General features: G+C 43.9%; 7 protein-coding genes across 7 annotated transcripts; 4 read left to right on the plus strand and 3 right to left on the minus strand.

The window, feature by feature from the left end:
• Positions 1 to 319: 319 nt before the first annotated feature.
• L199_007433 (uncharacterized protein) lies at positions 320 to 3,601 on the plus strand (the record flags this gene model as incomplete). Its single annotated transcript, XM_064893123.1, has 12 exons — positions 320 to 500; positions 563 to 582; positions 645 to 822; positions 891 to 1,707; positions 1,768 to 1,906; positions 1,967 to 2,147; positions 2,213 to 2,402; positions 2,471 to 2,776; positions 2,844 to 3,021; positions 3,075 to 3,197; positions 3,260 to 3,341; positions 3,399 to 3,601. The coding sequence occupies 12 exons, from the start codon at positions 320 to 322 to the stop codon at positions 3,599 to 3,601; spliced, it is 2,598 nt and encodes an 865-aa protein (XP_064749195.1).
• Positions 3,602 to 6,362: 2,761 nt separating this feature from the next.
• L199_007434 (uncharacterized protein) lies at positions 6,363 to 6,989 on the plus strand (the record flags this gene model as incomplete). Its single annotated transcript, XM_064893124.1, has 3 exons — positions 6,363 to 6,446; positions 6,533 to 6,591; positions 6,662 to 6,989. 3 exons carry the CDS (start codon positions 6,363 to 6,365, stop codon positions 6,987 to 6,989), a joined length of 471 nt encoding a protein of 156 aa, XP_064749196.1.
• A 589-nt stretch (positions 6,990 to 7,578) lies between these two features.
• L199_007435 (uncharacterized protein) lies at positions 7,579 to 8,252 on the minus strand (the record flags this gene model as incomplete). The annotated part of the gene is made up of 2 exons (XM_064893125.1): positions 7,579 to 8,061; positions 8,148 to 8,252. The coding sequence occupies 2 exons, from the start codon at positions 8,250 to 8,252 to the stop codon at positions 7,579 to 7,581; spliced, it is 588 nt and encodes a 195-aa protein (XP_064749197.1).
• Positions 8,253 to 8,648: 396 nt separating this feature from the next.
• L199_007436 (uncharacterized protein) lies at positions 8,649 to 9,713 on the minus strand (the record flags this gene model as incomplete). The annotated part of the gene is made up of 1 exon (XM_064893126.1): positions 8,649 to 9,713. One exon carries the CDS (start codon positions 9,711 to 9,713, stop codon positions 8,649 to 8,651), a length of 1,065 nt encoding a protein of 354 aa, XP_064749198.1.
• A 1,859-nt stretch (positions 9,714 to 11,572) lies between these two features.
• On the minus strand, positions 11,573 to 14,155 carry L199_007437 (uncharacterized protein; the record flags this gene model as incomplete). Its single annotated transcript, XM_064893127.1, has 10 exons — positions 11,573 to 11,761; positions 11,835 to 12,032; positions 12,098 to 12,689; positions 12,767 to 12,947; positions 13,009 to 13,161; positions 13,223 to 13,387; positions 13,451 to 13,511; positions 13,594 to 13,798; positions 13,938 to 13,978; positions 14,042 to 14,155. 10 exons carry the CDS (start codon positions 14,153 to 14,155, stop codon positions 11,573 to 11,575), a joined length of 1,899 nt encoding a protein of 632 aa, XP_064749199.1.
• A 1,798-nt stretch (positions 14,156 to 15,953) lies between these two features.
• L199_007438 (uncharacterized protein) lies at positions 15,954 to 18,767 on the plus strand (the record flags this gene model as incomplete). Its single annotated transcript, XM_064893128.1, has 12 exons — positions 15,954 to 16,640; positions 16,767 to 16,879; positions 16,941 to 17,051; positions 17,124 to 17,251; positions 17,351 to 17,545; positions 17,609 to 17,664; positions 17,745 to 17,845; positions 17,919 to 17,972; positions 18,030 to 18,181; positions 18,248 to 18,284; positions 18,359 to 18,458; positions 18,573 to 18,767. The coding sequence occupies 12 exons, from the start codon at positions 15,954 to 15,956 to the stop codon at positions 18,765 to 18,767; spliced, it is 1,929 nt and encodes a 642-aa protein (XP_064749200.1).
• Positions 18,768 to 20,541: 1,774 nt separating this feature from the next.
• Positions 20,542 to 22,362, plus strand: L199_007439 (uncharacterized protein; the record flags this gene model as incomplete). Its single annotated transcript, XM_064893129.1, has 4 exons — positions 20,542 to 21,396; positions 21,460 to 21,999; positions 22,066 to 22,185; positions 22,261 to 22,362. The coding sequence occupies 4 exons, from the start codon at positions 20,542 to 20,544 to the stop codon at positions 22,360 to 22,362; spliced, it is 1,617 nt and encodes a 538-aa protein (XP_064749201.1).
• Between the last annotated feature and the right edge of the window lie 96 nt (positions 22,363 to 22,458).

Raw genomic sequence — 22,458 nt, forward strand, 5'->3', positions numbered from 1 at the left:
GGCTGATTGACTACAAGGTATATGTCGATGATAGTGATAGTGAGATATCTAGGTTGTCAAATGGTCAACCAAGCTGTGATAACTAGGGGAGATCTTGATGTTTTCGATCAACTGAGGATGGGATGGGATGTCTCTCCGGAGATGTGAGGTGATCTCCGTCCAGGCACACTATCCAGTACGAACATTCCACAGTCACAGTGATCAAAGATGAAGATACGAGTGAACCTCAAAGAGGGTGACTCCAACTCTGCATCCACCTAGCACAAGCTCAAAGAGTGATCCATCGTCCGTCCCGAAGACGAGCAGACCGTCGCCAAAGATGAACGGTCAGGAGCTACTCGCCTGGGCTGTTTTCGTATCCTACTTCCTGCTCATCTTCCTTTCTTTCGGTCTCGTCTTCCGGTCGATACTCTCCGGCAGTCATGTCTCCAAGCTATTCCAAGGCAGAGCGTTCTACTTTCTTCGAACAGCGGTAGGAGCATTGTTATGCACTTGGTACTGTGAGTGCGACCTCTCATCGATCCAGCAGCGAAGGATATACTCGGCTGACAAGGTGTTCAAGATATGATCAAGTTCCTCAACGTATGTCATATTGGTTGATTCAAAAGCACGAGATGTCGCTGATCGTCATATCTCTCTTACAGTGGTCCTACAGATATCACTCCAAGCTCAATCAGACCAACAATATCGGAAATTGGCTAGTTCACACTCCCCTTTTCGAGCAAGCTTGGACGATAGTGTGTACGGGAAGAGCTAATTGGTGGTGGTCAAGCTGGATATGTACTTGGACGATAGTATTCACAGCTATAGTGTGGACTGAAAGTGAGTGCTTGGTCATCTTGCTCATTTTATCAATGAATTTTCGAGCCACACTGAGTATATACGCCTAGGCGGAAGAAGAGGTATCAAATACCCCTACGCATACATGCTACTTGGTCAATTGGTCGCCATGTCAGTCGCTACCTCACTCTTCTTATCAGCGGTCTTCTTACATCCTCGAATCCGGTCCGCACCTCGTTCTGTCCCAGTTTACATCGCTTTCCCACTTCTCATGGCTTTCATCCCTACGTATCTCCTGCCAAGACACGTCAATACCGATAAATTTATGAATTCGCTCTTATGGTTACATGGCGCTTTGTTATTACCTCTCACCTCCTCTTCGTCAAGTAGTATTGCCGAGAATGCCACTGCAAGAATTCCATTCTCAATGCTGTACCAGATGTTCCTCGCTACTGCCATATCAATCCATTACCCAGCTACCAAAAGACTTCTTGGCGTTTTACCTCCCGGTCAATCGGTATTTGATAAACTATACAAGACCATCTTCACACATCCAGCTCAAGGTTCTATCTCCTTAGATGTAATTTGGGTGGCTATCATCGTGTTTTCATGGTTCCTTCTTTCCGGATCGATGGTCAGTCGAATCATCAAGGTTTCAATGGCTAGTATCGCAGCCGGCGTAGGTATTGCCAGATACGCAGGGGTGAACTGGGGTTTGATCGCTAGTGTGTTACCGATATTGGTCTTGTTAGCTTTTGGTACTATGGGTCTATGGCTTCAGAGGCTCAGATCAAAAAATACTACCAAGAGGAAGGAACTGTTAGAGAAGATGGGTATGCCAGAACGTACCGTTATACCAGGTACCTCGAACAAACCGCCCTCTGTGAGTGGAGATAAACTCGTAGTTGGATTTTGGCATCCTTACTGGTACGTTCTTTCTACTTATCTGGGTGCCGACATACAACCAAGACTGATAATGTGGTACAGCAATGCTGGTGGTGGTGGAGAACGTGTTCTATGGTCGGCCATCCGGCATCTACAGCAGACTGAGAAAGATGTGTTGGTCCTGGTGTATTCAGGGGACTATCCATCAGCAAGTAAGGATGACATACTAGGAAAGGCTAAGGTGGGTTGCTAGTCCCGACATAAACCCCAAGTATATTCCCTCATGTCGTACGCGATGCAGAATCGATTTTCGATCGAGATGGATCCCTCAAGGATACATTTCGTTCCTCTTCCCTCAAGATATCTGATATCAGATAATTACTGGAAACGGTTTACTCTTCTCGCTCAATCGCTCGGAAGTGTATACTTAGCTTATGAGGGATTGTGCGGTAAAGACGGCCTATGGGGTGATGTTTTCATTGGTGAGTATACACTCTGAAATCTTTGTTCATAAGATATATGAAGTACTAACAGAGGGTCATAATAGACTCGATGGGTCATGGTTTCACTTTTCCTACGGTTCGCTTCATATCTGGATCTCAGACTGTCATCGGAGCGTACATCCACTATCCTACAGTCAGTACAGATATGGTCAAAAGAGTTAGAGAGAGAACAGCAGGCGGAGTGGAAAACGCAGGTGCCTCGAAGAGTTGGTTGAGAACACAGATCAAATTGATGTAAGCTACCTTTGGCTTCGCGACTAAGCCTTGTACGATTCGGTTTGACTGATATCTTTTTTCGACAGATATTATTGGATCTTCACCAACCTATACTCCGTTTCCCTCCTTTTCCCTCAACATATAATGACCAATTCATCCTGGACCCAAGCGCACATTCAGTCTCTTCTTACTAAAGCTCGAGGATCTTTCCTGGCTAGTATACTATTGAAAGACGAGACCACGATCCAGAAGAGGGAAGAAAGAGGCGAAAGTAAGATAGAAGATAGAGCGAGATGCGAGGTCGTTTATCCACCTTGCGATACGAAAGAATTTGTCAAGTTGGGTAATTTGAATAAGAGGAGGAGAGAGATTGTTTCCCTAGCTCAATTCAGGTAAGTCTCCTCTGTACTACAAGTGACAGTGAAAGAGTAAGTTGAAGGTAACCTTCGGTATTGGTAGACCCGAAAAAGAACATGCTAAACAATTACATGCCTTGGCCATCCTCTTCGAGAAATACCCTCAGTATCGCAAAGGTCCCCAAAGCGTGAAATTGGTTTTAATGGGTGGGTCACGAGATGCCCATGATGAAGAACGTCTTGATGGACTACGGAGGTTAGCCAATACTTTGGAAATCAGCGTGAGTCGAGGTATATTTCGGAGATTGTGGTACCGGACTGATGAATATTCCAGGACAACGTCGAGTTTGTAGTCAACGCTCCTTATTCAGAGGTAGTCAAGCGTTTGGGAGAAGCTTCCTTAGGGCTAAACACGATGATGGACGAGCATTTCGGTATAAACGTGGTTGAATTTATGGTAAGATGGATTCGAAAACTCGACAGTTTCCTGCGGTAAGCTGATAGAATGATGTGCATTAGGCCGCCGGTCTGATACCCGTCGTACATGCATCTGCAGGACCAGTCATGGATATAGTTGTACCGTTCAACAACCAGAAGACAGGTATGTCACTATTTCTGTCTTTTCACGATGAGTTGATGTCCTGAATGTCGAAAACAGGTTTCCATGCGACAGATGCCGAATCTTTCGCCGAAGCTGTCCATCAAGCATTCACCTTATCTCCTGAGCAGAGCCTGAGAATGCGCAAAGCAGCTAGAGAAGCCGCTGTCAAGAAATTCTCAGAGAGGGAATTCGAGAAAGGTTGGCAGCTAGGTTGGAAAAGGTTGAAGGGTCTAGTCAAGAGAGATAGGGATGATGAATAGATCTATCCAGTCGGGTTATGCATTCATCAACATAGAACGTCTGTGTTCGAAGCGAGCGTTGAAGTAATTCTGTTGCAAAGAGCGAGATGTCGGTGAGACCTCTTCATTTAGCTTGGGTCTAGGTCTCTGAGCCACGGCCTGTCGGTGTTTGTGAGGTTTATGTTCAAAAACGCTTGTACTAGATGACGTTCTGATCACGTCCTCGGAAAAGTATAGCATCGCTCTAACATTTCGAGGTGTACTGCAATTCCTGTGTACAAGTTGCATCTAGACGGCTTTATGGTTACATGCATCTGACGACATCATTTTGGATCACGTCAATCTAGATCTATTTTGGTTTATCTGCATGACGCTGACGCTATCAATTCCAGACTCTGTTAGCGTAATTCTCACAAGATAAGGGCATGAGAAGGGAGAATGAAAAGTTTAATCCCATAAGCTTCCCGGTTGTCTCACCCTATATACTCCGATTTCTCACTCGACGTCAGAGGCGTTTTTTTCCTCTCCGTCCTATTCCCCCCTGCCTCTACTGAGTGCAAGCCACACTTTGAAGCTTGTAGACATACTGCAGATCATCTAATCTACTACTGTACAGGTAGATGCACATGTCAAGATTATATGATAGCGGGTAAAACGGGATCCTCTACCAGTATATATACACTTATGCCGACTCGGCCATTCGGGAGAAAGTATATATATATCAAACGAGGTCGTATATTTATATACGGGCCAACCTCCCGCGCCGATACGACACTCCCGTTCTTATGTCAGTTTATACAGTATGTACTACCAACATCGCTCTGTAGGGTGTTAGTGGGCCTACTTTGCGGTGCTCTAACACTGCAACGAGGAATGTATAGTATACCTAATCTCAGGATACAGAGTATCGCATCAATGGATAGTCAGTTCCCTTGTTCATTCCAGTGACATACTAGTACTGTCCTCAAAATAGATAGTTGGTCATCTTGTGATCATGTGAATCACGAACATTGCTTGATATCACTTCTCTTCCTGTATAAGTGCTTTGATGTCAGGACATTTCTCTTGATCAAAACTCATTTCATTGTTTGTTACCAAAGTAGTGATTGAAATAACGATCAAACGAAGACATTGGAAAAGACACTATAACGGCATATATAGCAGCATTAGACGACAATTTCCAGCATCTCAAGAGTGAGAATACCATACCACCTTAACAACGCAACTGGAAGATACCAGAATATCATCTTGATCATATATCGTATAATATAAGACATCGAAAAGCAATTCATCTATCTAATCTTAATTAAACTACCAATAACGATCTCTCAAAAAACCGGTTTAGGCAAATCCAGCATACCCAGGAAAATTCCTTCTATTTCTTCACCAAACGCTGTTCCATACCTTCACCAGCAGAGGCAGCTTCGACAGTGATCATACAGTCAGTTTTCACGACAGTATCAGCATCCCCAAAGACCTCACTCGCTATCGTACAAAGACGATTTGAAGGGAAAAGTAACCTCATTGGTGACGAATAATCAAGAACACCTAAATATTTATAGTTTTCCTCCTCCGTACCTACAGTACCTACCTACTTACGGTGTACCTACGCTTGTTTCTCTTCTGTCCAGACCGAAGATCCAGATCATCAACAGAGGGATCATCGGAGACGCAAAAGCAAATTTAGGGTTTGATAGAAATCAGATATAAATATAGTGTGGCGTTCTGGACTTTTTGATTTCGGTTTTGGTTTTCAGCCATTCAGTCCGTCCATAAGAAGAAGGAAAGAAACAGATTATCCTTGGCATCGAGATTGGCGATAAGAAGGGGAATTACGAGAGAGCAGGCGAAGCAGATCATTGAAAACAATCTTACAGTATTGAAAGAAAAAGGTGAGTGAATCAGGTTCATCCTCTCAATCCACTAGTCCACTTTTGGTATTGCTATCCTTATCTGAGAGTTCCAGAAAATCCTCCTTTCGGTCTTTTTCTTTTCTATTATCTCTTGCTTGCTAGTTTTAACTTTCATCTCTAAGAGAAACATATTTGTTTGTTGAACTGTTGATGATATACTCGGAGATAAACGCTGGTCGTTGTCCGCTTCAGTCCACGCCATCACCTTTTGTATCTTTCTTTCATTGTTGAATATAATCATCGTCATCGACTTCCTACACTATATCTCAGACATCCTCTTTCACTCCGACATCCAAGACATTCCCAATAACCTGGGTCAATCCAATCTCTCATCGGTTCACATCCGTCATCCGATACATTGATGTTGTATGATAAACTGTATTGATCGACTGTGTGTGAACAGGTAATCCAAAGTAGGCTGGACCTATACGTCTAAATATAACACGACGTCAATTCCAGTTCTTATCAGCATTTCCCACACTCACGTCCTCGTTCACAGTCGATCTTAGAGAGAGATAAAGGAACGTTTGTGCATACGACAACAGAGATCGACTTCACCTCGCCTCACTCTGTTTTTATCCGACCAATATAAACAATCCACCAATCCACACGCACTCACCCCTGAAAGGGATACCCTCGGACACGACAACAGAGCGATTCCCCTTGGAAAAAGTGCGAATCAGATCAATCTCCATTCTCTATTCTCTATTGTCTCTCATACTCAACCGATCTGATCCTTATCAACTTTGTCCATATAAATACACTACAACCGTTACTTTCGACTGGATTCGATTGTACATCATACCATACCAATCCGCCCACTTCTTCCCCTCAGTCACGATCCCCATAGCAACACTTGGACACAAAGCATGTCAGACGTAGTAAAAGCTGGTTCGGAAATGATGCCTTCTCTTAAGATGGCTGGAGCGTTGACTGTGCGAGCACTGGATACTGTGAGTCATGGCAATCTCATCACCATCACCACTGTTCTCGATTGTAATGTGGTGAGAGACTGATCATGGGATTCCCTTACCAATAGTTGCCGTTACCGCTACTCGTGGTAGTGTTCTTAGCATGTTTGGCACTACTCCAATGGCCGTGAGTAACCTCTTCCCTTGTTGAATCCTTCTAATCATGTATCATATTCTGATCATGTCTATATACACAGGATCGCACCCACTCCATCACTCTTACCTACATTCACTCCTCCCACCCTCGAAAAAGACAGATTATCCCCTCTACCAATGATCGAAAACAAACCTCTATTCGCTTTCACACCCTTAACACCGCTCACTGCTCATCTCCAAATATATGCCCCAACTGCTACCGCTTCTCCGACACCCTCTTCCAACCCTATGAAACAGAGCGGCAGGAATGTCAGGAGGGGCAGTAAACAGTTGTTATTACGGGAATGGAGATTGAACTTGGGTGTAGTAGAAGAAGATGAAGGTGAATCGAATACGATAATGAATGTCAATCCCATACAGGTAGTTTAGAACAAAAATTGGATTGGACTTTGAACTTTGGACTTTATCTCTCGTATGTATGCGTAGTGTTTGCTTTGGAATCTCAATATTTAATCAATCCTCACGGACTTTTCTTGTTTGCTTACTTCATCATCTTTGCTTCTCCTTTGAGTACCGAATGGACTTTCTTATAATGTAGAGTAGTTAAGCGTTACTGTTATACAACATGTGTTACCCTTCTCATCTGTAGCGACCTTTTTGGTAAGTGAAATTAGGACATTGAATATGCATATGCATGGTCAAGATTATATACTCCCATCTAAATGCCCATATTCCCTGTGTGTTCGCTCGACATCACCTGAATTCATCTGTGTGATTGGTAAGATATCCTTGATTTGCTTACGGTATAAGGTGAGGTGGTTCATAATGTCCATGGCCTCTCGCCGTTCGAGGGGGATTACTAAGCGGTGACCGGCTTTGACATCCCAGTTGAAAGTCATATCGCAAGGAGGGCCCAGATACAAGCATAGCGTAGCGATACGCTGACCGGAGGGACGTCCACGGTGTCGAGTTCGTGGGGTGTGTAAAGGATATTGAATGGGCTTGACTGTTGATAGGATCATCTGCGCAGAACAGCCTTCTCCAATTCTTTCAACTCATCTTCCAACCCCTTTATCACGGCTTCTCCATCTTCCTTCGCACTCCCGCTCTTCCCACGATTAGACGATCCACCTAACATCTCCAAGGTATTTTCTAAATCTTCCATATCCCTCTTGTCGTTCCTATCCAGCTCGAATCCATCTTCATCCCCTTCATGTTCTTCTTTCTCATGTTGGATCCTCTCCCGGTCTTCAGGTAGAATCTCATCTCTTTTCACTCTTCCTAGCGTTTTGATCAGTTCTCTAAGTGACTCCTCGAGATCCTTCGACGAGTGAGTTGCAGAAGGTGATGTGGAGTTAAGATGTATGGCTAGTAAAGCAGCTGCTTTGCCTCGTAATGATCCTACTCTCCTTGACAGTGGGACGGAGTTGGCGAACCCTTCGTCAAACCCCGCTTGGAGTGTAGCCAGTTTCCCATCGGTTATCCCTTCTCTATATCCTGCCTAGGGTGTCATCAGTACCATGCGTTGCCAAGCATCTCATCTTTTGGTGATGAGACTATATGTTGTATAGGTTCATGGTCACTCACATCTGAAAACTTGTTGGACAACCGATTAAATTCCTGATTGACCAATGGATCATCTACCCCTCCTTGAGTGGGCGGCTCAAGCCAGTCATCCTCCTCTTCTTCCATCTCGCTAGACATGTGTGAATATGCCATGATGTTGACCCTTGTCTCAACTGATGTATTCTGTGTGATGCAATCAAAGTGTATAATACGTTGATTCTTCTTTCAACATTTCGCTACAGTGGGCCATGCGAAAATCTAGCTGTCACATTGTTAATCGGGGATCGACACGTGATGCCACCGGGGATCGGCCACTCACTCACCGACAGTACTGAAATTATATGCAGTCCGAGTACTCGATGGATCCTGTTCTGAAAATCTTTCTCGTCTTGTTCTACAAGGTACAGCAGGATACATCTGTGGACCAATACAAATAACAGAGCAGGAAACAGTATGACAATGATATTACGCTCTTTCAGGTTTACGATTAGTCGACACCAGCATATGATATATGATAAGGATTTAAACAAGATACGGAATCCATTTCTGAACTTCACCCAATCTGAAAACGCCGTACCAGTTCTCCTTCCATAGATACTCTTCCATACTGATAAACCTGACGGTCTTATTCAGAAAAGCCCATACCAGCCTACAGATCATTCTAGAGTGTATATCAGGTCTTTTCTCCCATAGGTATTGACACATCGCTAGATCCAAGTCGTAAGGATGATTCCATGGTCCGTTTGTATCTGCCGTCCCAGGTAGATATCCACCTAGGTTGACAATGACGATGGATGCTATACCAGGCCGAACGGATAGGAGGAACTTCGCAAGGTTGTACATATTTTGATTGGTTTGATGATATTTTGTATTCTCCAGGCGACCATCTCGAGGCGGTAAGATGACTACAAGCTTTTTCAATCTCCCTGATGTCAAACCCACTGGAAAACGCTCCATCTTGTGCATCCTCAGATCGTTTACCGGGATAGGACCGCACCTCAAGATCAACTCTTCTACATCTCTGTATAGGCCTCTTGGTATACCTTCACAGTCGAAGGCAGTAAGACCAATGGTAAAATCGTCCAAGATGACTCGAGTAGGGCGTAAGTTTTTGAGTAGATAACATTCTTTGGGTTGTCCTGCGCAGGGCGAGTAGAGCGGGGATTGATGGTACGGTGTAGAGCGCGGCTTGAAGATCAATTTGAGTGTTTTGACATTCGGATATACCTTATAGTTAAGTCTGCAGAGACTTTCCTTATGTGAATGTACAGTCAAGAAAGTGGTTTGTTCCATCAACTCGATCTTGATGTCTTCCTCAGGATCCGAATCTAGCTCATCTTGCTCTTCTTCCTGAATCACCTTCTTACTCCGTCTATGCCTGATTGACTTCTTAGGTCTAAGATCCAGTCTTAGATCTGGTCTGAGGACTAGGTTCCGCGGTAAAATCACTTTTCCAATCGTTGCGAGCTTAGAGCAGGTGCGCATACAATTTAGGAGACTCGGTTGATCCATGTGGTTTAAGTGATGGAGGATGGGTTCCCAGATCTCGTTCGGAAAGGTGTCTTGGCCTTTTGAGGGGCAGTTCATCTTGGTTGCCGATGTTGACTGGTGCAATAGTAAGCTGAACGAGGTGTCCAAGTATCAAGTTGGAGCCTAGAAGATGCTTCAGAATGGGCGAGTGCTTTGGTGAAGGATATCTATCAGCGTGGACTTCTTTACCAAGAGATGTTTGAGCTGACGTGAGCTTTGTTTTTATCAAGACGTACTTACCTATTCTGAACGGGTTGAGCTCCAAGATCAAAGGGAGTTAAGCTTTGTGCTGGGACAGCTTAGACAGGGGCAGAGTGCCCACTTGTGTAGAAGGTGCAAGACGATCGATGATGGCAGAGGTTTATACCATACACAGTAGGTGGAGTGGAATCGTTCTTTCTGCTAGTGTGTGTGGCTGGTGTGGACGGACGGATGAATTGTATGGATGGATGACGGAAAAGGAAAGAGGGTGAGATATCAGAATAATGTACAATATCGGGAGCAATTGGAATGGGGGAAAGACGGAGAAAGAAAGACGAAGACAGATGAGCTGTCTTGGTTTATATTGTTTTTCGATCAGCGCACGGACCATGGTACGGTAGGGCAATTCACCATGATCATCAGTTGTTTAGGATGGGTTTTATGAGATATGAGATGACCAATATAATTACTAAACGACAAAAACATCCATATCGATATCAAGATAACAAGACACTACCTCTGACAAAGCCAACACACCGATGACAAGTAGCGTGCCGATCATTCATGGTAACTTATACAAAGCACAAATTGTAACAGCCAACTTGACAAGTACAGACATCCTCTCGGATTTTACCAATCTACTAAAAGTCCTCAGCTAGGCCATACCTTTGTCGGCTGGAGGTGAAGAACAGAAGAATTGATTGTGTTTCCTACAGTAGTCGTAAGATAAGGTATCCATTTACCCACTTCGTTCGAATCATACACTCCATGCCAATTCTCCTTCCGAAGCTATTCCTCCAGTGTGATGAATTTCATTCTTCTCATCAACAATCTTACTTGGCGGAATATCTCCGAGATAGGCGTAAGAGGATGATCCTTGTAAATTAGTCGACCCATCTCTAGTCCTACTTCATAAGGTGTATTGCGAGGCTTGACCCTCCATATTGATGCTGGCCCAGGGGCTTTCCCTGTTGAGATTTGGTTGATGTAGGTAATTCAGGTGGTGGGAGATTTGTTCGTATATCTCGTTGGGGAGTGTGGCGAGCGTTTCTGTCGAATATCTGGCATGGGGATGTGTCTGACATATGAGATGGAAGGGGGCTAGAACTCTCGTCAGCTCACGACCGACTCCACCAAGACAATTATGTTGGAGATTACACTTACAAAAAACGGTACATGATAGTAAGTCAACCTATCTGGCATAACATATTGCTGATCGGGGTAGGGTATCCAAGGCATGGCGAGGAGATTCATTGTTGAGTAAGTGACTCAAGAAGCGGTTTGGAGATAGAGTGACTGGCAATTGACCGAGAACTTCACAGGAATGCCGTATGAATGGTATCTTGATCTGATCGTACTCTATAATTACAGTATATGATCGTGGTTGTGTAGGAAATCACTCGATGATCGTAAGTATATACAGCAAATGTCAGAAGGAAATGTGGGTTGATGGAGGAAAAAAGAGCAGAAACGGATAGAAACATAAGATTTTCTTACTGTATGGCAACGTGATTTGATCGATCTCAACGCACGAGCCACCTACTCTCTGTCAGTCAATTGTAGACGTCATCCGATATCATCCACTCAAAAGTCAGTATCGCCGCAGCCATTGACAATGCATGACATCCGTAGAACAGCAACTCAGTTCCCGAGTTTATGTAGATGATACAGTTAGATGCGATGAATCATGATGAAAGATCAACACTCCTTTCGACTTATGATCTACCCGTTATCCTCCTCACCAAACCTTTCTTATCCTTCTTAGCTTGCAATTTCTTCTTGATCTCTTCTTCAACATCTTTCTGACCTAATTCATCCTTTCCATACCATATCACCGTAAATGCCCCTATCAAGGCAGTAATCGTACATGCTATTATCGATAATATAGCTTTTGGTGTCCATCCCTATTTCACCGTTCAGCCAATATTAGTATCCATTGACCATCATTTACGGGGCTGTGATCCTCAAAAAACTCACGATTACTAAAGGGAATGGTCCCCATGGTTGACCAGTGAAATCGGATGTTGAGTTCAGTCCTACTACGTTCCCAGAAGTAGGTAATCCCCAATATTTACATTGGTCTATGAGCGGTTGAGGTACACTACTGTTCTCTTGTAATTTCTCAGGAGCTTCGACGAATACAACCGCCAGTCCGGAAGACAGATGCCAATCGATCTATACAATGTTTCGTATATTAGCTCACTATATCATACTCTGATTCTCAGGAGGGGATCACTTACATGACAATGGAAGAACCAAGCACCAGGATTATCCGCTCTCCATCTCAACACAACCTTCCCATTACTTGGTATCGTCACTGTATCCCTTCTTATAGGATTGTCCTGACCTTCAATTAATGGTGGATTATCTTCAGGATCATCCGAAGTGACATCCTGTGATTTCTGGACAATTTGAAATTCGTGGCCATGGAAATGGAAAGGGTGAGGTCCAGCATCCCAATTATACACTGTCAATTGTATATTCGCCATGTGTGGGTATGCGAACGCATTGGTCATCTGACCATACACAGCGTTGTTGAACGAATCGTTGCCCATGGTCAGGGCCGTAAAGATGGAGGGCGTTTTGGGTTCTTGGAATGTTACGTTGTTGAAGTTACCTCGGTTGGTGCCATCATCATAGGTGTCGAAATTGGCATGAAGGACAAATTCGATATCGGCAGGTGCCATTTCACGCTTCAATAGCGGTACCAGAACAGTATCATCCAGATCTACCATTTCATCGTATACTGCTTCGGGCGCTGGAGGGGCATCGGGGTTATAAGTGATTTGGATGGTGTTGTTGAGCACGAGTTCATCGGGAATGTAGTCATACCTGCAGAGAAAAGTGTCAAAAAGAAGTTTCATAACCGAGATTCGGAAACATGAACACAGTGAGCCATGATGACTCACATTTCCTCGCTCTGCATGACAGCCATAGCATAGTTCACATCTGCAGTATCCTTCGCCTGGACAATGACCGAGTATCGTTGTGCAACTGAAATGGTGAGAACGTCGATGGGATACGGCTCCACTTCCACACCATCGACTTCTATTATCTGCAGATCATGTTGGTCGATTGCAATGAGGAACACTGTGCAACGAGCCAAAGTCAGCTAGGTGTTCGATTCGATTTGAGGGGATGGCGGACTTACTAGATAAGGCTGACATGTTGATGATCCTCATTTTATACTTCTTTCCAGCTTCAAAAGGTATGCTAAGATTATCATTGGTAGCTTCTCCGGAAGATACAGCTTCAGGTGAAGGGTAATATTGGCCATCTTTTACGAGATAAATCAGAGCGGAGTCTATGGATGGACTGAATTTAGCTGATGGTGCTTAATGCGCATGAATCAGACGATGGCGTACCTGGTACAGGCTCAGCACCCGTCGGATTATGCCATGTTAAGAAGTCATTGGTGAGCAAGTCAAGGTGTTGTCGGTGGTACCAATCCGACACGACCAGCGTGAACTCATCATCCCATTCTAGGTCATCCGATCTACCAGTCCGATTCTTGGGTTCGATGATCAGTGCTATATGCACCATGTGGTGTAAGTCAGAATACTAGAGAAAGAGGACGAGTAACTCAAGCTTACGAGATCGAAGTCCATCGACATATTGACCTAGATAATGTCCATGGAACCAATACGTCCCAGTCTATATGCAAGGTTCCAAAATCAGCTTCAGTCTTGGATCTTCTCAAAGGGAAATCTAGGTAGGTTTGAGGGAAAGCACTCACCTGTATACTCGTATCAATCTCATAATCCAAGGTATGTCCCATCGGTATTGAACACTGCGTAATCCCAACCGCGCCGTCATACCAATTTGAATTGTTGAACATCATTCCATGACTATGTAAGGCTGTTCCAATATCTGGATCACCCAGTCCGTTGTAGGCGTGGATACGTATGATATCACCTTGGGTTGCTGTTATGGCTGGTGGGCTGCGTTGAGTGGAAGAGATTCAGCGCATGTTATTGCCTTACATGATAGTAAGGATGACACTTTTGGTGAAAAAGGTAGGTGTCAAATGTAGGGATTGATTCAGGATTACTCAATCGATCCAATAGTATGGTCACTCACGGCCATGTTCCATTCACACCTATCACTCTCCTCTCATACAGCTGCACGATACCATCAGTCAATCCAAATAATCATGGGCGAGTTTCATGGGGTTTCGAACTTACTCCATCAGGATTAGCAGTAGCATAACTTATGTTCCACCACTGTTCTACTATAGCCGCATGGGCATTTGCAATGACTAATGGCAGAGCAGCCAGAAAGGTGCTTGTCTTGACCATAACGACGGGGCCAGGAGGACAACAATATCGCGATCGGTCGAATAGCGCTTAGGGTGTTTAGGAAAGAGGATGGACGGTAGGTGAGACTTGGTTTTCGCCGCTCCTGAGGTCTGTGAACAGGACCGTATGCAGTCAGGAGTTGATTGAGTGACGGATAGATGGTTTTGTCGAGCTATATGAGATGTTGATGTGTATTCTCACTATCACAACTTTTTTATCTGATAAAAAAAAACGAATGAGAAAGAATGAAACTTGAAGATCGGAATGTCATAATGGGAGATGTCAGTGCGTGATATGAGTGTGGAAAAAAGCAGTTCGGCCGAGTCCGACTATACTCCATGCTATTTGCCAAGACAAGGATAGAGAGGCGAGGATAACTTAGCTTCTTATGCATACTGAGTACAGAGTTTGAGGGGTGGAGATCCCACTGGCGTCACAAGAATACAAGCATAATGATTGCCATTGTAAGTAGTATGGCTTTTGGAAGCACGATGACACCAATTCTTGTTTGTCTTCAACAGACGCCCTCCCACACTGGCATTCCTTCTATCTGGTCCCACTGCAAATCTCGTCTGTGGGGACATTCCATCTCGCAGAGATCTCAAATCGCCCACAGCCAGCTGTGGTGTGAATGGTGGAGCGCAGACAGACATTGCAACGCCTCTATCATGGCGCCTTCGTATACAAAGAGGTATCGCTGATAATCATTCTCCTCTCCACTCTCACAGAGACTGACAGGAAGACGGAACATCATGACGTTATACAATCCAGCTTTCTTCCTTTCTTCCGTTAGTCCTCTGCTGCGGATTTGCCGTGGTATGCGGAAGGGCCTCATGAACTCCAATCACGAATCAACCCTTACCACAATGGACTGGGCGTGGCGTGATGTGACCCAAACTATTCATGCTATCAGTGGTTCTAGTCTCATCAGCCTTGACTTGCCTTGGGTAGGTCATAAGAGTTTCTCATTCTGATTCTGAATCGATGTCTGATGCTAGAGTACTCATCATGGAACATGCGGACTATTGAGCCCAATATGTTGGCAAGTCCAAGCGAGGTGAGACTAGGCGCATGGATCAGATCAGGGCGTCTAGTTGGGTGATTTCTGTCCGTCCACTGATGAAAGGGCTGCCTTCGCGTCTTTGGTGGTGCGTGCGAATAGAATTAGAATTGTTTCGCATATATCCGATCATCAACCACAAATCCCAAGGCGCTAAAAACAAACCGTTTATTTCGACTCAGCTCACTCATAAAGTGAGTAGTGACCTTACACTCGCGGGGGGAATCACGGCGCCGAGATCCGGTACTATCACAACATCTTAGAAATACTCATAATTTCCAACGATGGTGAGATCCACTTGTACTCATACTGTACACATCCACTCGGACAATACACAATCATAATCACAATTACTATCATTATTAATCGTCATTGACTTGAGTCTAGTTGAGTAGGCTTGATGGAAAACACTGCGATACGTACTCCTTTTGTCAGTAATCAAGTAGTCAAGAAGTTTAGTGAGAAGGAAAGCTTCCTATCATAGATCAAATCTTCTACTTCTTCTTGTCGATGACATGTTCCCTTTTATACCATTGAAACAGCAACGTTCCAACCGAATCATCATCGACATCATACCCACTGTGCATTGCTAGTGTTGGCCCTCTGCATTTGTCTTCTTGTCTTCTTTGGGTCTTCCTTTAGGCCTTTTTTCCCTGTGTATAGCATAACTACCACATTGGTCAAAATCAAATAGAAAACGAAGAACTCCAGTAAAGTAAAAGTGATAAGGATCGGAAAATGGCACCTTCACGAGGATCTTCATTATCAGGGTCAAATCCCCACTCTCCTCCCACATCGAGCCTAGAGCCGAAGTCAGGTCCACACCCTTTATCGCTCTCTACGCCATTATCAAGGATGAGTTCACCTCCTTCAACGGCAGAACAGCGGTACGACGCAGCGGATCCTATCATTCCTATCGCCCATATAAAATCAAACTTATCAGCTCAACATCAAGCTTCTACTACCGAAATAGATATGGATCAGCACCAAGGAGAAAAGTCAAAACGAGGCAGGACCGAGGTCATAAGGGAAGAAGAGGAGAAGAGGAATTTGACCAATAGATCATCATCTTTATCTACTTCTCCTACGAGGCTAGCTTCGGGTTGTAGCTATGGTCCAAAAATCAATGACGAATTCTTACAGGGGACCAAAATCAAATTAGAACCGGAACTCTTGTCGTCGATGAACGAAAATAGAGACAGTGAGGATTATAGGATATTATGGGTCGATTTCCCACCTCACTCACCACAGAATCCATTGTACTTCTCTCAAACTAGGAAGTACGGTATAACGATCGTTGCTACGCTCTTCACTATGATGACTTCTATGAATGTAGGAGCGTTTAGCATAGGAATGGAAAGTCTGACGGCGGATTTGGGTTGTACGAGGGAACAAGCTGCGATTGGATTGGGTATCTATAATTTCGTGAGTGAGCGCTTCCCATTGCACTCTAGACTCCAGATCGCATCAATTAATCCAAGTTCCCCCGAATGCTGCAAAGATAATGAGATGGTTGAAGGGGATCTGCCAAGCTAACATCATTATACGTAGGGTTTCGCTGCTATGCCATTGATACTTGCACCATTGTCAGAGGAGTTCGGTAGAAGATGGACATATGTCGTTGCTGTGATTCTGTATCTCCTGTTTCATATAATGATCGCACTGTGAGTTCCTCTAATCTGCTTTGCATTGCAACGTACAACTGATGACATCGGTTGGGTGTAGAGCTAAAAACCTTTCCACCATGCTGTTGGCTCGTGTATTTCAAGGTTGTTCAGGTAGTGTTGCAGCCACTCTAGTTGGAGGTACGATTGCGGATATATATATCCCAGCAGAGTAAGTTCAGCCAAAATATCTCTTGAATCTGATGTGAACATGACCTTATCAATTATCACTCACTCTATGTAGTCGAGGTTTACCTTCAGCCATTTTCGCTTTTACTGCCATTGCAGGTAGTGGTTTGGGACCGTTCGTATTCTGCTGGGTGGAGTCGAACCCGAAATTACAATGGAGATGGATTTGGTGGATACAAGCTAGTAAGTACTCGTCCTTCATCCATTCCCGTATCATTCTTGATAGATCTTCTTTCGATGCACTGACCTATGCTGCTCGATATGTTTTTGATCCATTTCTAGTGATGATTGCCGCTCTCATCGTTCCTATATTTTTGGTAATGAGGGAAACGCGAGAAAGTATAATCTTACGTCGTAGAGCCAAGAAACTCCGTAAAGAAAGAGGATTGAATGACGGAGGGAGATATACAGCTAGGAGCGAAGTTGGGAAAGTCAATTTCACGGAAGCTATGAAGACTAGTTCTCTCAGGGCTATCAGTAAGTTATCTATCACAAGGGGTCAAAATCAATTGAGAACTGATGCAAAAGTCTGATACGTAGCTTTCTTGCTTGTCGAACCGATCTTGTTGTTCTTCTCTATTTGGATGGGTATCGGAGTAAGTCCATTATCGTCTTTCCATTAGCAACTTATAATATACCAATATCGAAGCTGACTTATATTGGGTGAAATGGATAGTGGGGTGTTCTGTATACTATGGTCACTGGATTGTCATACAACTTCAAAAGTGTTTACGGCTTCACCACCAATCAAGTCGGTCTGGCTTATATCTCAATTACGTGGGTGATCTTTCTTCGTAAGGTATACGAGGAAACAAGGAAACAAGCTGAGATCAATCGATTGCCATTGTAGAATCGGTGCACTGTTCGGATTCGGATTCAACTTTGTTCAAGATGCAATGTATAGGTAAGTACCCTACACTAATTTTTCAGGGTATTATGCTGATGGTGTTGTCATCTGTAGACGAAAAGTAGAAGAAAAAGGTATAGAAGCTAGATTATATGCTCCAATGGTAGCTGGTTTGACATTCGCTATTGGATGTTTCATCTTCAGTTTCACTTCCACCGCTTCGATAAGTTATATCGTACCTTGTTTAGGTATTGTCGTCATTATAGGTGAGCATGATGTCTCATCTTATCCTGCAACGTTTGATACCATTCTGACGTATGTTTATGAAATAGCCGCTGTGTTTACCATCTACATCAGTGCCTTTGTATAGTAAGTTTTCCTTCAAATTCTCTGTAACTTTGCGAACGATTGACTCATCTTGGTTGATGATTCATGTTCATCAGTATATCCGAATGTTATGGGTCATACGCATCTTCAGCAATAGCAGCGCAAAGTTTCTTGAGAAATAGTTTTGGAGGTGCATTTACATTTTTCACTTTACAGGTAAGTATGCCCGCCCCTCTCAATTATACCCCTGTCTCTTTCCCTCGTCAGAATCATGGATTACTCAAAATCGCCTGATGCTGACGATTCTGATTCTGATTTGACTTGATGTAGATGTACGATTCCCTCACACCGAGATGGACGACCTTCACCTGGGGATGCGTCGCATTATTGTTGTCAACTGTACCTTTCATAGCTTTTTATTTCGGCCCCAAAATACGATCGAAATCGAAGTATTCGAAGATTTTGATGAAGGAAGAACAGGAGAGGATAATGAGGGAGAAAGAGATTTTGGATGGTATGGGTTAAGTCAGAACATCTTGTTGAAGGTCTATGTGTAAGGTGGGTGGACGTACTCGCATTATAAAATTTGTTGGCTGTTAGTGGAAGACGATTAGGATTGATATTGTCGGAAAATGTTCATCTATAGTAACCATATCATATGTCATCTAATATCATCGTATCACTCTGTTGAGCGTCAATGCATTTTGTATCGGAATCTTATCTGCCTGGTGGTCGACTTGAAGATTCAGTACGTTCAGAAAGATATCACGCACAACAGCTAGCTCAGTAACATAGGAAAAGCTGATATGCTCCGACTGCCTTACGATCAGGCATTGGTATAAGAGTATGAGAGACGCGTTCGATTCGACAAAAGTAATGTTCGGATCGAAGCTATTCACGATCAAGCTTCTCTCGAGTATGTCAGTGGCTTCTTTGAACATCAAAAGGAACGATCATTAAGATCAGGAGGATTACCAAATAAGAATATCCATCATAGTTTCTGGAGAATGATATCATGCTCAGCCAAATCCCATAGCCACATCACATCAAGTACGAACTTTTCTCTACCCGTCTTTATCTAGACTTTTGCTTTTGGCTAGAAGGAAAGAGAAAAAGAGGCTTGTTCTTCGTTATCCTGCAGGAATGTACGTGAACGCGTATACGAAAGTGAACATGACGAAACTGTCATATACTATAATCGTAATTGTAAGTCGTGTCTGTGGTATGTGCTATAGCAAAGGGAAGGGAAACTATACGTCACATCACATCGGAAGAGAGGAAACAACGTAAGAGAAAGGTTGAAAGATGTAATGTTTTGTATGTTTACCCTAACAAAAAGGAGAGAACAGGGTAATCGAGCGCGATTGTTCTCACCCAATGCACTAACGGTGTTTCGGCGATTCGAAGGAAATCAGGTTGAATCACTTGATCTAAGTCACGTGACTGTCTTTGACCCCTGAGACGGTTAACCACTTTTGTAATGACTCATTAGGGAAGGATGGAGGGGTAATTTGTAATGGATTTGAATAGGAAGGGGATGAGTGAATTAACCGTTGTGATATGATTGAAACATTGATTTTCTTTCTTTCCTCTCTTTCATGTCTCTCCAATAGCTTTAACGAATCGATTCATACAGACGAAAAAGTGTAGGTATTCTCACTCTCCTCTCCTCCTCGACGTCGGTATCTGGTCTCTCGATCTTCAGGTCTGGGTTGTGTGTATGAAAGAACATATCTACTGGTTAGGACATTAGAAGAAAGAGTATTGGTATCACGCGTCATTCAACGACCAGCCTCCCCTATAATAGCTTTTCCTCATATCTCCCAACCTCAACCAGTCAATCCCTTCAACTCGACCCAAGCTATCTCTATCAAGGTGAAGCGTATATAGCAACAGGCAGAATAAGATGGCCAGTGGGATACCTGTGAGTAAAATAACCATTTCATTGTACAGTGTCTAGTAATATGGTTTTGGGAACATGGCGATTTGGATCACACTCCGAGACGCGATGTTTGACATTTCGAGACATTACTTTTTACTACTCAAAAGTGATGGCGAGATACAGTCTGAATACACTCTATTTCCATCTTCATATCTCGTATGTATGCGGTCACTGACATCCAATTTTTCCTACTCTGCTATTCCTTTGGTGATATCATTCAACCTTTGGTTTTACCCGAACATCGATTATCACTCAACTTGTTATTCACCTTCCTTCCTCCTCACCCATCCTATTCCTTTCATACCGACCACTCATCACTACCCTGATATCATTATCGCTATCTCCTTTCATTCGACAATGCCCCCTCAACGCGATATGCAGACCCGACGAGCTGCTCGTCGAGTTGATGAGAATGCACCTCCTGCTGCTGGAACCATAGCTGCTCGTTCTCGACCGACTTCCAGCAACAGCGCCACACTCGCTGCCAAAGCTACCACTGCGACCACCTCAATACCCGTACTCAAGCGGGGTGTTTCAGCTTCTTCCACTACCACCCTGAAACGAAGTGCTGCTAAGAACGGGGAGAATGGTAAAGTCGATCTGGCAGCTAAGAGAAGAGCGGCTTTGGGTGAGGTTACCAATGGCGAAGGAAAGAAAGGTTTATCATCGAAGGAAGAAAGAAAACCATTGGCAACTACTCAAACTTCCTCTCAAACTATTCCTACTAGACGTACCACCCGAACTACCTCATCCACTTCTGCTTCTGTCGCTGCCGTCAAAGAAGAGAAGGTGACTGTGACTGGTAAGAGGAAAGCTACTGTACCTTCATCCCGAATCCCTTCTCGATCACGCTCAGCCACCTCCGCTTCCACTTCTACCACTGCTACCGCCCCCGAAACTAAACCTCTCAAAGAAAGGAAACCAAACGTGGACGAAGAACCTTCGCGTAAACGAAGAAAGACTTCGACTCCACCTCCTTTTGCTGAACAAGAGGAGGAAGAGGATGCTAGACCAGTTGATGACGGTCTTTACGACCAGGATGGAAAGGAGATACTTCTTTCGAGTGGAAGCAAAGGCGCAGTCGGATTGAGAAGCCCAAAGAGGAAGGCTAAAGATGAAGGTTGGACCGATTTGGATGCTGAAGATGAAGGTAATCCAAGTATGGTCAGCGAATATGTGGTAGATGCGTTCAATTACATGTTATCCATCGAGGTGAGTACTGTATACTAGATATCCTGGTGGATTTAAAGCTGATACTGGTATGACTCTTCCTAGGATCAAACGATGCCTGATTCCGATTACATGGACAAGCAAGCCGAGCTGCAATGGAAGATGCGAGCTATCCTGATGGACTGGATAATTGAAGTCCACGCCAAATTCAGATTGTTACCTGAAACCCTCTTCATCGCTACCAACCTCGTTGATCGATTCCTCTCCAAACGAGTTATCTCTCTGGTCAAATTCCAATTGGTCGGCTTGACGGCTTTGTTCATCGCTGCGAAATACGAAGAAGTGATCTGTCCATCGATCGAACATTTTTTACATATGACCGATGGAGGATACGATACCGACGAAATCCTCAAAGCTGAACGATACATGTTATCTACCTTGTCTTTCGACTTGTCGTACCCCAATCCCTTACATTTCCTTCGAAGGATCTCCAAAGCAGATGGATACGATATACAAACTCGAACTGTTGCGAAATTCCTGGTGGAGATAAGTTGTGTGGAACATGAATTGATAGCGTACAAACCTAGTCAGTTGGCTGCTGCTGCTATGTGGTTGGCTAGGAAATGCTTAGATAGGGGTGAATGGGTGAGTATTGATTTACATGTGTGAGTCACTCTGAGATACATATGCTGATAGCATGCTTTGATCTAGACACCAAATCTCGTACATTACTCCAACTACTCCCAGGAAGAGATCGTTGAATGCGCGCAAGCCATGTACAGATATGTACTGGATCCCGATTTCAACGATACTTCGTCATTCTACAAGAAGGTGAGTCATTGCTTTACCTAGTCATCTGATGGTTATTCCTCGACTGATCTTATATCGTTGTGCTTTCTTCTCTAGTACGCATCCAAGAAACACATGAAAGCATCTGTATACTTCCGAGAATGGGCTATCGCCTACTCATCAGCCAACGAAGGGAAAGAATTATCTTCCGAGATATAGTTGTGCGACAACGATATCGATAATCATCAAGACCTCTCTTTTGTTGTTGATCAGCAAGAACGGATCAAAACGATGTCGAGTCACGTACTCTTTCCC

Source organism: Kwoniella botswanensis, chromosome 2 (assembly GCF_036426115.1).
Source record: "Kwoniella botswanensis chromosome 2, complete sequence".
In the NCBI taxonomy this organism is placed as follows: Eukaryota; Fungi; Basidiomycota; class Tremellomycetes; order Tremellales; family Cryptococcaceae; genus Kwoniella; species Kwoniella botswanensis.